We start from the raw sequence: 15,562 nt of genomic DNA on the forward strand, positions 1-15,562 counted from the left end.
TAATTACCCATACATTATCCAATTACTCATTCTAGTCTTACTCACTATATTATCTTATTCCGATTACTTACTGTAAACCCAAAACCAAATATAATAGTATAAGAAATAATTAAGAGAAAATAAGTAATTTACAAGTGTTTAAAATCTGATAGTACGCCGGAGAAGCTGAGGACTCACGGCAACGGTATAGTTAAACTATATCTGGTTTCCTTCCATCAAAACGCCTCCACGAATACGCCTACCATTAGCATCTCGGTTCCGGTTGTGATCGTCAATGAACTTATCAGGTGAACTTAGTATTTGTGTAGTTTGCAAATAGTATGGTCATCTACATATGGATCATAGATAAAATCAACTATCAACACAAATGAATTTGGTTTCAACTAGTATGTAAATACAATAAAATCTTTACATATTAATATTTATTAAATTAATAATTAATATAAATTATTAATTTGTATTAATTATTAAAGAAAAATTCTGACAGGCGATCGATTGAGATTCGAATTCTCGATGCTAAACGAAAGAGAGGGGGAGGGTTTTTAGAAAATGGCGAGATTCGATGCGAAGACGATCGTCAAGGACAAGAGATTCTGGGTCGCTTCTTTAATTATCGTCTGGGCTGCTGGTCTTCAGGTTTCAATTTTACCATGAATTGTTTTTTTTTTTTTTGGATTGATTCAATAGGGTTTATAAATATTTGATTTTTGTAACTTTATATCTGAAATTAATCCGGTGGCAGGGTCATATGATGTGGCTGCAGAGGCAAGATTCATTTAAGCAGAAGTTTGGAACAATTGATGAAGACAACCACCACAAGTAATATGATACATAACAGGAGTTTATGTCTCTGAAACAACTTCTTGTGTTTTTGTGTATTGGGAGTCTTTTTTTTTGGATTATAATCATAAATTACATAAGAGGATAAAAGATTTGTATTAGGATTTCTGATCTATTATTTCACTCTGGCTACTATCTCAAATGGTTGAAAAAATAGAGTTTTGACTGTAAGAAATTGCCAATTGCAGTCTCTGTGATTTGTGAGATTATTATTGTGTATTAGCTTCAGCTTTTTGCCTAGTGGAGTATTTAGATGCTTACTCTTTAGTATACTTCATCTCCAGTTTGCTACAAACTCATCAGCTTTCTCCAACATTTTCTGTGTAACGTTGAATAACAAATTTCAGATACTCGAAAGGCTTGTGATGAGTCAAAAAAAAAGGTTTAATATTTGGTATTCTTCTTACAGAACATTTTTTTTCGGTGAAGCTTATGTTCAACTCTCAGGTTTTGCTCCGCTCCCTTTTTTTTTAAGAGCACTGACTCTGAGTAGTTGTAGATCGCGGAATTAGCTAACTGAGAGGGAATGTGTAAGTGTAACTGTAGTTGTGACTTGTAGGGTTATGTACCAGTCAACTTTGAAGAACTCAAGAACTAGAGCTTGTTCTGGACAGTGAAATTAGATCTAGGCGCCTAGTGTTGCTTCGAAGAAGTGAGGATCTTGGATGGATTAAGATCTTTTGATACTTTCTTTTTGGGATTTGTTTCACCGCTGTCGGTTTTTAAAGCATTATTATCTTCTTGGCTTCTTCCGTAGATTATATGTAAGCCTACTGAATGAGCTCTTCATCACTGGAACACCCAAGAACTGATTGTCTAAATTTCCTTTAGTTCACTCAAACGGTGTCGTTTCCTCCTTGGACGTCGTCTCAAGTCTCAACCATATATAATTCCAGTTTATCAGAAAGAATCACCAATGATAATTTCGTTAACTTGAAGAAAGTTTTTAATATTTGACATCAATTCTTCAAAAGTTTTTGCCAATTGCAAATACTTACAGTAAATTTTTTTATTTAATGTATATTTCTTATAATCAACGGCGCACTATAGTTTTTAATTGTGTGATTTCAGATAAAGAAAATGTATTATATTCTATTATTCTTCTAACTTTCTCAAAATTTACAGTAAATTTAGAAAAAGAAAAAATTTTCTATTTCAAAAAAGTCAATAGATATGGACTTCAGATGCATAATATATGCAAGCTATTCTTTATTTCTCAAAATTTCATTCTCCACAGCCGAATAAAACGTCAGCAGATATATATATATATATATATATATATATATATATATATATTTTTTTTTCTTCTTTGTCAACTATATGCAAATTATTCGAAATTAAATTGTTAAGCATAATATTATTATCTGCAAACTGATGTGGATCTCATTGTCCATATCATTTATACAATAACCTTTATCATATTTAATAGATAGCTAAGTACTATGAAGAACCAAAAGTACAGTCATATAAGTAGCAAATCATAGTTGTGATATCTGATCTCATGTTTTCTTAGTTATTAACTTATTACTTTGATTTTTAATATTACTCTATATATATTTTACTTTTTATTTTTAAATAACTAATTTTTTCTGTCAACTAATTCAAATTCTTTAGTTACCATCCCCTCTTGATGGCCAAAGAAACCAAAAAAAAAAAAAATCCGATTATATTTCATAGATCTTTGGTATGTTTGAGACTTTGAGTTAACATTAGACATTAGTTGTTTTCTCAGATAAATCATCATATCAGAAAAATATAAATATCATACAAATATTCATTATTTCCTTTATTTCATTCGATTTTCTATTGTTCTCTCAACTCAAAGCTTGTATTTTTCTACTTCACGATGTGAGTAGGATGGTGAATTCTTTTAACACAAAAAGAAAAAAAGAAAAAGGAAAGTAGTAGGAATGGTGAATTGAAAGGATCTTGAAATGACTAACGTAGAATATTCGAACAAAACCGCACCACATACACACACTCAATGCTCTTCAGCATGAAGCTTTCCTACAACTAAAGTACAAAAGCTGTCACATCAAGTACAAAACTATCTCTCAACAGAGATGCTTTCTTATGTGGCGACCAGACACCGCAACATACAGAATCTCTAAAACATTTCCCAATTCCAAAAAAGAAAAAAAAGAAAAAAAGATGCTGATTTGGTCCATTATGCTCCATTACCCACCACCGCATTACATCATACTCGTGCTCTAAAGTATTACTTTTTAATTAACTTCTTTTTTTTTGTTTTGGCAGATTACGTATGCAAAGAAAGTAACATAGAGTAAATTAATTGTTCATATTTTTACCAAAATAAAAAAATTGTTCATATTACATACTAATTATTTTTGTTGCAAATTTCTTGGACAGCTGTTGGAAATATACGTCGGAAGCCCCTAATTGATTAGAAGTGTGATAAATTAAGAACTCTAAACACTAGTATGACTTTAAGTAAAAAGATACTTTTAATTGTGCAAAACATTTCATATATTATAGCCGGATACAAAATTTAACAAAAGCCAAAATTAGCATTACAATAACATGCACTCTACCAATAAGCAACGATCATGTGTTTAGAAATCGGACTCATTGTTTTCTCTTATTATAACTTTATAATCGCCGGTGGTGCTGTTCATTATTTTAGACTGATTCATTGGTGTTAGGCCTCGAGAAAACAACAGTTGCATCATTTGTGTCCATTTCTGTATTTGCTTTCGACGAGAATGTCACAATTTGTGGAGTACTAAGTGGGAGTTCCGTGTCCATGTCGGGAAATGATGAAGGTGGTTCGTCTTTGCTTTTGCCCCACAAAACTGAATAGAGTCCAAGAACTATCACTATTGCTCCAAGAATCCTACAAATATGATATACACAATTAATCAATGAGATTAAACCAACTAAACCATTATTTATTTTCAAGAGAAAAGTTTGCGTACCTTCCAAGGAACATAACCTCAGCAAGGATTATAGACCCCAAGATGGCAACAATGACCATGCTCAATGGATTGAAGGCAGTCACAAACACCGGTCCTCGAGTTTTCATTATTACTCCTTGAACGTAATAACCAATCCCTGAACATATTATCCCCTGCATACAAAAACAGTAAGATCATTTAATTTGATTTGTATGTATAACCAAAACCAAACCTTATATTGTGTGTATTAGTATAATTAATCTTACACCATAAACAGCAGCTAGTAATTTGGAATCCAATTGGATGGCCCACGCAGAAGGATTTCCCCTTTCAATATAAAGTGCCACAATAGTGCTTTCAAGAGACCCCATGAAGCATATGTAAGCTGTCAAGGATAGCTCTACCGGGTACGACTTAAGCGTGATCGCCTGCATAATCAATCATTTAAGTGGTTTAGTACTATACCCGTTTCTGATATATCGAATCATATATGAAAATTTTGGTTTTTAAAATTACTTGGAGATTGATAAAACCGGCCCAGCAGATGCAACCGACAGCGATGAGGAGTGCGCCTTTAGTAAGATCTTGTTTGACTCCGGGATTGGATGCGTCTTGGTGAATGTCGTTAGGATTAGCCCAAGGCAAAGGAATTAAAGGTCCTTTCACAACAGTCATAAGCATTGCTCCACCAACTGTCACAATTGTCCCTAGAATCTTGGCTTGGCTGTGTATTTTCCTGACGTTAACCTTCTCAAGTCTACGCATAAAAAATAATGATGTCTTTAGACGATAAACCAAAACAAACCACATCATACGAAACAAAATTAAGTTCGTAATACCTGAAGATCCACGCCATAATAAAGGCAAAGGCAGGCAGAACATTGGTCATTGCAGCTGTGAAAGTCGCCGAAGTGTACTTCATGCCAGTGTAGTATAAGTTCTGATCAATTGTTGGTCTATAATCATATAAACAAACGTTCAATTAATTATTCGTTTTCAAAACGTATGAAAAAAAAAACGTAACAACTAAAATATATATATATTGAAAAGTAAAAATATAGCTAGTAAATCAATCTTACTCCAATAACCCAAGCAACAATATCTTGAAGAAGATGGGTAGTGTCATCTTCGGCCGTATTTTTCTGTTCATGATTCAAAAAGCAAATTGAAGTAAAATAATCAGAAAATAATATTAATACTTTCTACGTGAAGAATACACACAGACACGAGTCTATACAAGTACAAACTTACATTTACGTACGTATACGTAAAAGCATACAGGCATGCATGACCAAAATACAATTTTATGTACGTCAAATGAAATATTATACCTATCCAAGAAATAGGCAAACGGAGCAATGAAAATTGTCGCGACGATATGGCGATAAGCAGCTAGAACGTGAGGGCTCATGCCTTGGTTCAAAGCAAATTTGGCTATGATCGACAGTCCGGCATATCCGAATTGTAGAGAAACAACAGTTAGGAATGGCTTCCATGTTTTTAAAGCCATATCTCAAGGTACTTTAAATTTGGTATAAAGTGAGAGATTGCAATATGATGTAAGAAAGAGCTGATGGAGAAATGTGGGAGAGGATGAGGTTGGTTTTATAGGAGGGTTTTGTATTATTTTTTGTGGGAATTTAAAAGATTAAAATATGTCTTTTAAGTTAGGAGGAATTATAGGGATTCCACTAAGTAATGCAAGTTTGATAGTGAGTATATATGCCATTCCTGTTTTGTAGAATATAACATGGTTTTTTGATATTATCCTTGATTTATAATAGGAGCATCCATAATTTTTAAAGTAATTGGTGGTCGTGATGATGATGAAAACATCAACTACAATTGTTAATTATTAAATTTTAAAACTTCCAGTTTGATCCTTGGTGCCTTTTAAGTTTTAACCAAGGAAACTGAGCACTTCTCACCTGATTCAGCAATTTTCAATATCATCGGATATCCCATAGATTTCACGTTGTTTTCTACAAACAAAATTAGCATGGCTACATTAAGAGAAGACATGTCAAAATTATTCACCTTCTCTATATTATCCCAACTTCGCATGTCATTTTATAATTTACACTAACTAATTTTACTTTCCAAATTATATAAAGAAATATTATTGTCATATGAATAAAAATATCACTATACTTAAGAAAATTTTCTATTTAACAACCATTCTGAATTTTGTTTCCGTATAAAGAATGAGAAAAAAATGTCGAGAAGGTTAAAGAGGTTATCATAAGAATTTTGTCCAAAAAAAAAAAAAAAAAGGTTATCATAAGAATTAGAAATCGAATATATATTTTTAGCCAACACATGGGGATAGTGAAATTCACTAGAGGAACACAAGTGGATCCGTGTCGATTATGTTTTTGTAGTTTTATAAAAAAGGATAAGAAGAGCTAGATTATATATATCACGAATAATTGAATCCACGAAATTATATATTACTTCAATGGAGCTAGAAAAAACAATTAGAAAATGTGAATGCGTCCACATAACTCATTTAATAATTTGGAAAAACGCATTATGCATCCGAATCGGATCATATGTGGAAGAAATAAAACAAATAACTTTTTGGCCAAGGTCGTGGTTGAAATTTTTGGCACTTTATGATTCTCTCCACCTGGAACCTCTATCTCTACTTAGAACAAAAATAGTAATAATAGTTTGATCACAATTCACAAATATAAGGGAATTTATACGTTGTCTGACGAAAGCCACAGAGTTTTAATTCCCGACAGCCTAATTGTGTATCGTAGGCATGTTATGCAAACCATCCCTTACGATATATATATTCTCATCGTCTTCAGTGTGATTTGTTAAAAATAAAAATTAGATAATTAAAATGTTATGCAGTTCAAAGCTACGTATCTGTTCAGAATATGCGATTTGTTATCATGTCGATTATAATGGTTAGTGAAATTCAAATATAGATATGTGCTAATACTTTATCTACGACCAGATAAAAATTTTCCTTAATTGTAATATATCGTGCGTGTATAGACATACATCATGAACTCTTTTTCATTTTTTTCCCCGTTGATAACGACACATCATGAACAGGACAAAAGGCACAACATGAACTTACACACAAAACTGTAAAAGATGGAGTTATTAATGTTTTCCTCCCCCCACTATATTGGACAAATTTGGCAAGCTGAGTTGACACCGATCGAATTTAACTTAGCTGGATTTTTATTTTAAGTAGCGGATGCATCTAAACTGATTTGATAGCTGATTCGTGATAAAATTAAATATCATATTCTATATTTTGTTTTCTTTACTATTGTTATTCGATATTATAAGAATACAGATAAGAGAACATCGACCCAAAAAAATATCTCTAATTTATTAGTCAGAAACAATACAGCTCTGAAATCCGGATATTAGATTGCATATATATTCATTCCTTATAACTTATAAGGATATTAAAATCTCAAAGAACCAATGGTTTCATTGGTTTGAATAGTTTACTTCATGGTTCAAATTATTTTACAGCAGTTCGAGTCATGGTTAGTCGTCAATGTGACTATTTTCGAGTTGTATTTCTATTAGCATCCAATTGCACGAAATTATCCCTAATAAGAACCTTCCCTGACTCCTTTCCTTGTCTAAACGTTTCACTACCAACGTGCCAACGTCGGCAACTTGAAGTTTATATATCCCAAGTACATTAACATATATAGTTATTTTCTTCAAATTTTTAGAAAATTTTAATAACTGAAGCCATCATGTTTAAACCAGAATAGCTTTCAGGAGATGTGTAAAGGATAATGATCTTTAAAATACAAGCATTTCCGCCAAAAACAAGTGGTATAAGTGCGCGCGGCTTAAAATAATTCATCATGCCACCACCACCAGCTGTCCAAACAAAGTTCATTTTGATTATGATCGGTGTTAACCATGCTGATTAACTAATCATGATAAGTATCATCGTATAATAATATATCTCTTGAACTAACGGCAATTGATTTGTGGCTGCCTATGAAACCACATCAGCAAAAGGAAAGGATGACTTCTGTTGTCTAAGAAAAGCTTTAACATAGAGTGTGAAAAAACAAAAATTTGATATAATATACAAGAAAATGGTAGATAAGATAGTGTCGAGACACATCTCAGATATACGTTGCCAACATTATGTTGGTGTGCTTTTTGGGGTTGGTTTGGTGGTTTAGGCTTTGCCATTATAATATCACTCTTTGCTCCACTCAAATCTGCATATTTTATGTTGTATTATGTTCGATATGATAAATGGTCCGATATGTTTTGAAATTCTCGGATCAGAGATTTGGATATGGTTAAAGTTACATATATACAAATATTTGTAGGTGTAGGTATCGTAATTTAAACTTGAATAGACGTACCTGCCTGAATCATATATTATGAATTACTATATAGTATATAATTAGTTTTTACAAATTTATGATAATTTCGAAAAATATTTGTAAAGCTTTGTATTTAAAAATTTGATGTTTTTCGTTGAAAGATGTTTGTAAAATATTCATATTAATAATTCTTATGTGTATGTCTAATACTTCAATTTTTTTTTTTTTTTTTTTTTTTTTTTTTTTTTTTTTTTTATTACGTTTACCAGCTATAATTTTTTTTTCTGTATATAAGAGAAAGAAAATTGCATATTTGTTTTAAATGATCTTTTCTTGGGTGTCTAATTAAAACAGTGCATATGGTTTATTTTTATGAAAATGATTCACTCTGTTCTTTGGTGCACGTTCGTTAACGTCAACGTATAACACCTTGTATACTTACGGTCAAACTTACACAATTTTAAAACCAAATTAAGATATATATATATATATATATATATATATATATATATTTAAGAGTATCTCTCTCATTAAAAAGTTAGCTCCAGAATTATGACTTTTCAAAGTTCCAGATGATGGTGAGCAAACCTTACAGTAATTTTGAAAATGTATAAAATCTACAGTAGTCAACTATATTTTTCTTATATCAACATATTCATCTAATTCGTAACATGCACAAACAATAATTTAATTTGTATACATAATTACACCAACACATATCACGGCGACAAAGCTATACCTGATCAAATAATTAATATTGAAAATCAATAAATCATTACTAGTTCTAGAGTGATAAGAATTAAATTAAGAAATTTGTTTGGCAACGGCGAGGGATGAGAAAACAGATAAAGCAGCGAGGCAAATGAAAGCAAAGAGAAGAAGACTGGCCGATGCGTAGCCTCTGCTAAAGAACGTGTCCACAGGATCAGTCGAATCCAATGCGACTAAGGCTAGAAATGTGTCTTTCAAATCTTTGCTCACTCCAAATCCAGCTGCTGAACCCGTCGCCACTAGATATGATATAACCTGTCAACATTTTTAACTATCATAAATTAGGAAAAAAAAAACATATATATTTTAATATTTTATCCAAGGATCAAATGGTTATTAATTAATTACATACCTTGTCACCGTAAAAATCGAGTTGATAATTAAAAGGGTCTTTGATTCCGGTGGCAAATAGGGAGATTGTGAAGAACAGTTGTACGACAGCGTAAACTAGTCCGATGGCGGCAGCTGAAAGCATGTATCTTCAAGAAAAAAACAAAAATTAGTGAAAGAATCAACATACACTTCGGTTTTTAATAACCAAAAAAAATGCCCAAATGTAAAATAGATTCCTAGTTTAAGAGTTATTACAAGAGGCAAATTAAGCAACTTGCTTTCATATATAAAAAAAAACAAAAAAAAATTACGTAAGATTATATATGGCATATGCTTTCCCCAACCGATGAACAAATCAAAATGAAGAGCTCAGTTAGAATTACCTATAGGCATAAACATCTTTGAAATGAAATTTAAATGCGCTTCCTTGAGATACAATGGTGACACTGTTGGTGCTGAGGATGATGAGCGCTATAACAAGGAAACCCCCTGTTAAAACCCTAAGAAGAAGGAGTAATACCTTCAATGAAACAGGTGGTGGCGACGGAGGCGGGGGTGCCATATAAATTGATAAGTACGTTTTTTAATGATCTTCTTAAAATTGGGTTTCAAAGAGTAAGATGATGATAAAAAGCCTGAGATGTTCAAATACAATTCATGGAATATTTCCAATTAATTTTATAACACTAAAACTTGCTAGAGAGATAAGAGTTGACTTTTGCTCTATGGCATGGGACCAAGTAATGACGGTAAATGTCAAACAAACAAAATATACCAAAGTTTATTGTTCAAGTCGTGCTGAAACTGGATCACCACGTCTTGCTTACCATAGAAATGTGATATATAAAAAAAAAAATCTTAAAATAGTTTTTATGTCTCAAAATTTATAAACATACCAACCTTGACGTCAGAGAAAACATCACCCGACCTTAAACTAATTAGTAAGTTGAAATTAAGGTAAAGACTCTTAAGAAAGAAGCTTGTGAGGATATATATAGCCTGAATAAGCTACGAGCTCATATATTGGTGTAACTGCTGCTAGGCTGTTAATTGATTCATGGATATCTCTAGCGTCGAAAATTCGAAGCCGTTTTATCATTTCTCTATCTGCAATATTTATTTAAGAAAAAAAAAAAAGATAAGAGTTTGACTACGGGACGAAGGGCTTCTTATAACACGGCGTCCAATTTAGCGATCAACGTTCACATTTAGTTTACATTGTTGGTTTTAAAGAGTTTGGAGTGGAGTTATATATGTTAACTTCTCAATGATTTCATTGAGAATTGCTCACGGAAGGTTTGGTCAACGAAGACTGAAACGTTGAGTCACAGCTGACGCAGCTCCTAAGCTATCAAAGAGTTTCCCTGAGATTCGATGGTGACGCTATTAGATAGTGAGGAGGATGACACAATTATAATAACATTAAGGATAAAGGATTATTATCTTCGATGAAACAAGTAGCTTTTTAAAATATATCGAAAACTAAAAACACCTTTTAAAATGGGGTAATATAAGAGGAATATTAAAGATAATACTAGTTGTTAATGTAGAAGAAGACATCGATTACAGTATATGTAAAAAAAAACAAAGACAATACCAATCAATAAGCAAATATATCTCGTCGACTAGAAAGATAGGAGTTGATAATTTGTTAATGTCAACATCAATTTTTTTTTTTTTTAGTATTATTTTACAAAAATCATAAAATGGATAATTTTAGGCGATGCATTAAAACGTTGTAGGATAATTTCTATACAAACTGCAAATTCAACTAATGTGTTTTTTTTAGGCCTATTTACATGTGAGATTGTTTATGACTAAACTAAGGTTATAATTTTGATACGCTAACATGATCTCCCTTCGCCACCAATATATTACAAACAATCAATAAGTTTTTCATGATGTGTTTAGCCTTAGGGAACAGTATTAAAAAGTTGACCAGAGGTTGGCTACACATGTTTACAGAAATAGTAATACAAAACATAACCTTGCGAGTTATGTAACCAAACAAAATTAGTTTCGAACGTGACCAAAAATTCTTAAAGAGCATATAATATAATTTATTAAATTCCACGTTTGGTGGGAGAACCATGAATTAGAATGAAGGAAATTGTAGGGGATACAATGATATATATATATATATATATATATATATATATGTGTTTATGAGACTTGAATTGGTCGCTTGGAAAGAGCAAGGGATGAGAAAACGGATAAAACAGCAAGAGAGACGAAAGCCAAGAGGAGAAGACTGGCCGCTGCGTATCCTTTACTGAAGAACTCATCCACAGGATCAGTTGAATCAAACACTATAAATGCTAGGTATGTGTCTTTCAAATCTTTGCTCACTCCAAATCCAGCCGCAGAACCCGTTGCAAGTAAATATGATATTATCTGTCCAAATTTTAACAAACATTAACAAGATTTTCATTTTGTGATTCAAATCAATGTGTATGACCGCTCTCATTGTGTATACTTGAACTAGAGATATACTATGGACCAAGTTGAGATCTTATCTACAAAAATGAGCTGTTATATATGACTTATTTACAAAAATAATTATAAAGTAAATACCTTATCGCCATAGAAGTTGAACTGATCATTAAGAGGATGTGTAGCTCCGGTGGCGAATTGGGTGATTGTCAAGAACAGTTGTACGAGGGCGTAAAGTAGCCCGATGACGGCAGCAGACAGCATGTATCTTTACATAGGAAATGTACAAAAACAAAAGAACAAGAGTTAGTAATATTCCTTTTTATATGTTTAAGAAAAATGAATTGCCACAAGACTTAAAACTGACTCCGAATATAGAAAACACATATGTAAAGAAAGAAATTGGACTTTACTGAATTTAAACGCACCTAAAAGCATACACATCGTTAAAACGCAATTTTATAGACGTTCTTGAAATTTCCAGGGTGACGGTGTTGGTGCTGATGAGTACTACCGTTATAACCAAGAAAGCCGTTGTCAAAACCCTAAAGAGGAGGAGTACTGTCCTCAACGTAACCGACGGCGGTGCAGGAGGTGGTGGAGCCATATTAATTTTCTTGTTACTAACTAGTTTCACTTTAAAGAGTAAAGGTGAAGATGATTAAGGCTGAGCTATATGTTCGAATTACAAGACATGGATTGTTGACTTATATATAGCCAAAGTTTACGTTGACTCGAGATTGAAGAGTTGAATTTTGTTAAAGTCAATGCCAAAACAAATAATATGAATTACAATCTTAAAAATTCTAAATAAATACACGCATAAATCGTATTTTTCAAGTCGTGCTGTAACTTGCTGGAACTCAATGAGCACTTCTGACTTAGTTATTGACATGGTATAAACCCGATTGTTTTTTTGTCAACCAAGTTTCACGTCGAGGCTTGTCGTTCCACTAGCCTCCGAGACTAGCAGCCGCTGATATACACAATACACTATCTATTCTTTTTTTTTTGTCAACCAAATTTGCTCTACAATACATTATACATATGTTATATGCATCTGAAAATCATTAGAGTAGTCCTAGTTGCAAGTTCGAGTTGGACACCTAGTAGTGATAATTGAAAGCGTGTTTTTCCATCTAATTGAACAATATGGTCTCCAATCATTTTGGTGCAATCAATGGTATCAAAAAGAAAATATAGACTTTTTACCATAATACAAAAAACAAAAACAAAACAAACAATGTAACAAGAGTTGACTATAAGTCGGCTACATATGTACATGTAACATGCCAGCCCACTGATTTAATTACGTCCAAAAGAAATGTTTCCTGTAACATTAATGTGTACAAATTAGCAATCAAAGTCTTACAAGTTACAATATATTGATATCGATTCTTTCACTATATTTCAATAGATTCATATAAAGTCAACGAAGACCGAAAATATATAAGTCAACTCATATATAAGAATCATAGCCACATGCGTCGCCGTTTCCAGCGCCTACTTCCTCACAATTACGTGAAGGCTCTCACAAGTCACAAATTGTGACTCACAACAGACTTCTTGCTTATTACTACCTAATTTATATATGGAATTTCTATTAGTTAAAAATTTGTTTACTTTTTTTTTTTTTTTTTTTTTTGTCAAAAGTTAAAGATTTGTTTACTTTGTTAATTTTTTTATTCTGGACTTGTCATCCAATAAGATAATCTCTGATTGCCCTAAATGCTTACCTCTAAACCACTTTTAACCACCCACCAACCAATGAAGCCTTGTCCGGCACCAAGTGCAAATAAACCAGAGAGCTGAACTCCAAGACGTACTGTAATATACCCTTTACGAAGAAAAAACCAAAACGGCAAAGCACGAATCTATACTATAAGCTTTCCATTTTCATCTTTCGCTACGTTTCCTACGATTCTTGTTAGTTTTGTTTACAAAACTGCGATTTAGTGTTAGTGATTGTGTCTCCAAGATCAATGGAATTTGTAGCTATCAAGTGTTTTTCTAATTGGGTTCGATTATGGTATCAAAAAGTTTGATCCTTTTTGATGGAATCTCATCTCAACTTTTTCTGATTTTGTTGTGTGGGAAAACAGCAAACCTTCTCTGTCACATCTTGCTCCATTAGAAGCCATTTTCGTTTGATGTTAATGGAACACTCTGTGATTCAGATCCCATTCATCTTATTGCCTTTCAAGAACTGCTTTAAGAGGTTCCTTACTCTTTTCTTCTTTTTTTATATCATCATCATCATATCTTCAGAGGTTTTAATATCAACTCATCTTGTGTTGTGATCAATCAATTTCGTTATAAACGTTTCTTTAAGTTTTGTTTTTTCGGAAAAAAATCTAATTAAACACCTGGAATCTGATTTCAAAGTTCGGCCAAGACGTTAACCTTAGCTGACCGAACTGTTGAAATACAATTCAAGTCTGGCATTTGAAGTTTGGTAAAACTATCATTAATATATAAAGGGTTAGAGCCAAATTATTAATTGACAATTGGTTTTTTAGTTAGAAGCCCAAGATAAGCCCAAATTTAACATGGTATCAGAGCTCAAGATTAAAATTCTGGTGGACCTAGAAAAGTGGATACGGACATGCCTCTTGTTAACCCGAGTAATGGGGGTCCAAGAAGGGGTATATTATCGGTCCAAGTGGGATCGGTTCGAGATGGAATTATCATCTCCAGGAGGCGTGTTCAAAATCCCATATGTGATCCTTGGTTTAAAGGGGAGATTGTTAGAATACAATCCAAGTCTCACATCTGAAGTTTGATAAAACTATCATTAATATATAAAGGGTTAGGGCCAATTTACTAATTGCCAATTGGTTTTTAGTTAGAATCCCAAGATAAGCCCAAATTTAACAGGAACAAATAAATGTTTTGCTTCTAATTAGCTTTCTTTGCTTATGTTTTGCTTGTGATTAACTTTTTTTGCTTATGTCTTACATCAAATTCTCATTTCTAATTAATACTACTAGTTGAAACTTTTCTTTAATACTTTCTTCAAATTTGTAGTAAGAACTTTTTTTCCTTTTTTAGACAGCGAATCCTTGTTGCTTTCTATCCAAAGGAAGTGCATTTTCAAGTGATTTTATATGGTGCTATGTGCTTCTTTCAATTAATTTGTTATTCTGGTTTGAAAATTATCTCCAGCTCCATCTCTGCAGTAGCTTAATTGGTTTACGAGTGTAGAATCTCTAATGGAATTGGACTGTATGAACGAAGTTCCTTATTAATACAACAATCAGACTGGAGGGATTCAACAATTGCACCAACGGAATGAGATGACCGAGGAAACACAAACAACACTATTGAATTGGGTAATGTTGCTCCGACAATGCAGTAGTCTCTTCTTCATACAATAGGAAAAACTAAATAGTAAAAAAAACCAATATTCTCTTTGTAAAAATATACCAATTTGACACAAATTTAGCAATTAATTGCTAGATTAACACTTCATTTTATCCAATAACTAGAATGACACAATTTTTAAGTAAAAAGACAAAAAACCCAAAAACTTTTTTTTTTAACCTTTTTTTTTTGAAAAACGAAAAATCAAAAATTATAGTATTTAATATTTTAATTTAAAAACATGATTAATGAAAAATATAAATGATTAAAAAATATGATGTTTATTTTTAATATAATTTCAAAAATAAAATATAATTTAAAATATAATGTATTAAAATAATATTATTAAAAATATATGATTTAAAAATATGAAGTTTAAGATTATATAGTTTATAAACGTTTTATAAAAAATATAATATATGAAATTATAACTAAAAAATAATGTATATAAAAAATATTAAAATAAGATTTATGAAAATATAATATAACATATAAAAATATGATTTTAAAATATGATGCTAAATTTTTTAATATGATGTAGGAAAATTAAATGTATAAAATATGCTTTAAATATAT

The 15,562-nt window shown here is 31.8% G+C and overlaps 4 protein-coding genes across 4 annotated transcripts; 1 reads left to right on the plus strand and 3 right to left on the minus strand.

Annotated features, from left to right (window-relative positions):
* Window positions 1-78: 78 nt before the first annotated feature.
* On the plus strand, window positions 79-1,080 carry LOC104792776 (uncharacterized). The gene is made up of 3 exons (XM_087454595.1): window positions 79-287; window positions 488-636; window positions 743-1,080. The coding sequence occupies exons 2-3, from the start codon at window positions 550-552 to the stop codon at window positions 821-823; spliced, it is 168 nt and encodes a 55-aa protein (XP_087310721.1). The 5' UTR covers window positions 79-287; window positions 488-549; the 3' UTR covers window positions 824-1,080.
* A 2,206-nt stretch (window positions 1,081-3,286) lies between these two features.
* Window positions 3,287-5,502, minus strand: LOC104792777 (WAT1-related protein At2g39510). The gene is made up of 7 exons (XM_010519003.3): window positions 5,087-5,502; window positions 4,835-4,897; window positions 4,595-4,711; window positions 4,272-4,512; window positions 4,022-4,183; window positions 3,777-3,928; window positions 3,287-3,694 (listed from the first exon to the last, which is right to left on the minus strand). The coding sequence occupies exons 1-7, from the start codon at window positions 5,263-5,265 to the stop codon at window positions 3,481-3,483; spliced, it is 1,128 nt and encodes a 375-aa protein (XP_010517305.1). The 5' UTR covers window positions 5,266-5,502; the 3' UTR covers window positions 3,287-3,480.
* Window positions 5,503-8,709: 3,207 nt separating this feature from the next.
* On the minus strand, window positions 8,710-9,859 carry LOC109124843 (CASP-like protein 4D2). The gene is made up of 3 exons (XM_010519004.3): window positions 9,574-9,859; window positions 9,210-9,336; window positions 8,710-9,112 (listed from the first exon to the last, which is right to left on the minus strand). The coding sequence occupies exons 1-3, from the start codon at window positions 9,750-9,752 to the stop codon at window positions 8,891-8,893; spliced, it is 528 nt and encodes a 175-aa protein (XP_010517306.1). The 5' UTR covers window positions 9,753-9,859; the 3' UTR covers window positions 8,710-8,890.
* A 1,367-nt stretch (window positions 9,860-11,226) lies between these two features.
* On the minus strand, window positions 11,227-12,314 carry LOC104792780 (CASP-like protein 4D1). The gene is made up of 3 exons (XM_010519005.2): window positions 12,052-12,314; window positions 11,765-11,891; window positions 11,227-11,584 (listed from the first exon to the last, which is right to left on the minus strand). The coding sequence occupies exons 1-3, from the start codon at window positions 12,228-12,230 to the stop codon at window positions 11,354-11,356; spliced, it is 537 nt and encodes a 178-aa protein (XP_010517307.1). The 5' UTR covers window positions 12,231-12,314; the 3' UTR covers window positions 11,227-11,353.
* Window positions 12,315-15,562: the final 3,248 nt, after the last annotated feature.

Source organism: Camelina sativa, chromosome 6 (genome assembly GCF_030686135.1).
Source record: "Camelina sativa cultivar CO46 ecotype springtype chromosome 6, ASM3068613v1".
Lineage (NCBI taxonomy): Eukaryota > Viridiplantae > Streptophyta > Magnoliopsida > Brassicales > Brassicaceae > Camelina > Camelina sativa.

What these genes read in the sequence shown, in the direction of transcription:
- LOC104792776 (XM_087454595.1), top strand. Translation starts at nt 550, where the DNA reads ATGGCGAGATTCGATGCGAAGACGATCGTCAAGGACAAGAGATTCTGG. An exon ending in TCTGGGCTGCTGGTCTTCAG is followed by an intron (nt 637 to 742) that starts GTTTCAATTTTA and finishes ATCCGGTGGCAG; the next exon opens with GGTCATATGATGTGGCTGCA.
- LOC104792780 (XM_010519005.2), bottom strand. Translation starts at nt 12,230, where the DNA reads ATGGCTCCACCACCTCCTGCACCGCCGTCGGTTACGTTGAGGACAGTA. An exon ending in AACGATGTGTATGCTTTTAG is followed by an intron (nt 11,892 to 12,051) that starts GTGCGTTTAAAT and finishes TCCTATGTAAAG; the next exon opens with ATACATGCTGTCTGCTGCCG. An exon ending in TCAACTTCTATGGCGATAAG is followed by an intron (nt 11,585 to 11,764) that starts GTATTTACTTTA and finishes AAATTTGGACAG; the next exon opens with ATAATATCATATTTACTTGC.
- LOC109124843 (XM_010519004.3), bottom strand. Translation starts at nt 9,752, where the DNA reads ATGGCACCCCCGCCTCCGTCGCCACCACCTGTTTCATTGAAGGTATTA. An exon ending in AAAGATGTTTATGCCTATAG is followed by an intron (nt 9,337 to 9,573) that starts GTAATTCTAACT and finishes TTTTTCTTGAAG; the next exon opens with ATACATGCTTTCAGCTGCCG. An exon ending in TCGATTTTTACGGTGACAAG is followed by an intron (nt 9,113 to 9,209) that starts GTATGTAATTAA and finishes AAATGTTGACAG; the next exon opens with GTTATATCATATCTAGTGGC.
- LOC104792777 (XM_010519003.3), bottom strand. Translation starts at nt 5,265, where the DNA reads ATGGCTTTAAAAACATGGAAGCCATTCCTAACTGTTGTTTCTCTACAA. An exon ending in TTGTTGCTTGGGTTATTGGA is followed by an intron (nt 4,712 to 4,834) that starts GTAAGATTGATT and finishes ATATGATTATAG; the next exon opens with ACCAACAATTGATCAGAACT. An exon ending in CCGGTTTTATCAATCTCCAA is followed by an intron (nt 4,184 to 4,271) that starts GTAATTTTAAAA and finishes TTGATTATGCAG; the next exon opens with GCGATCACGCTTAAGTCGTA.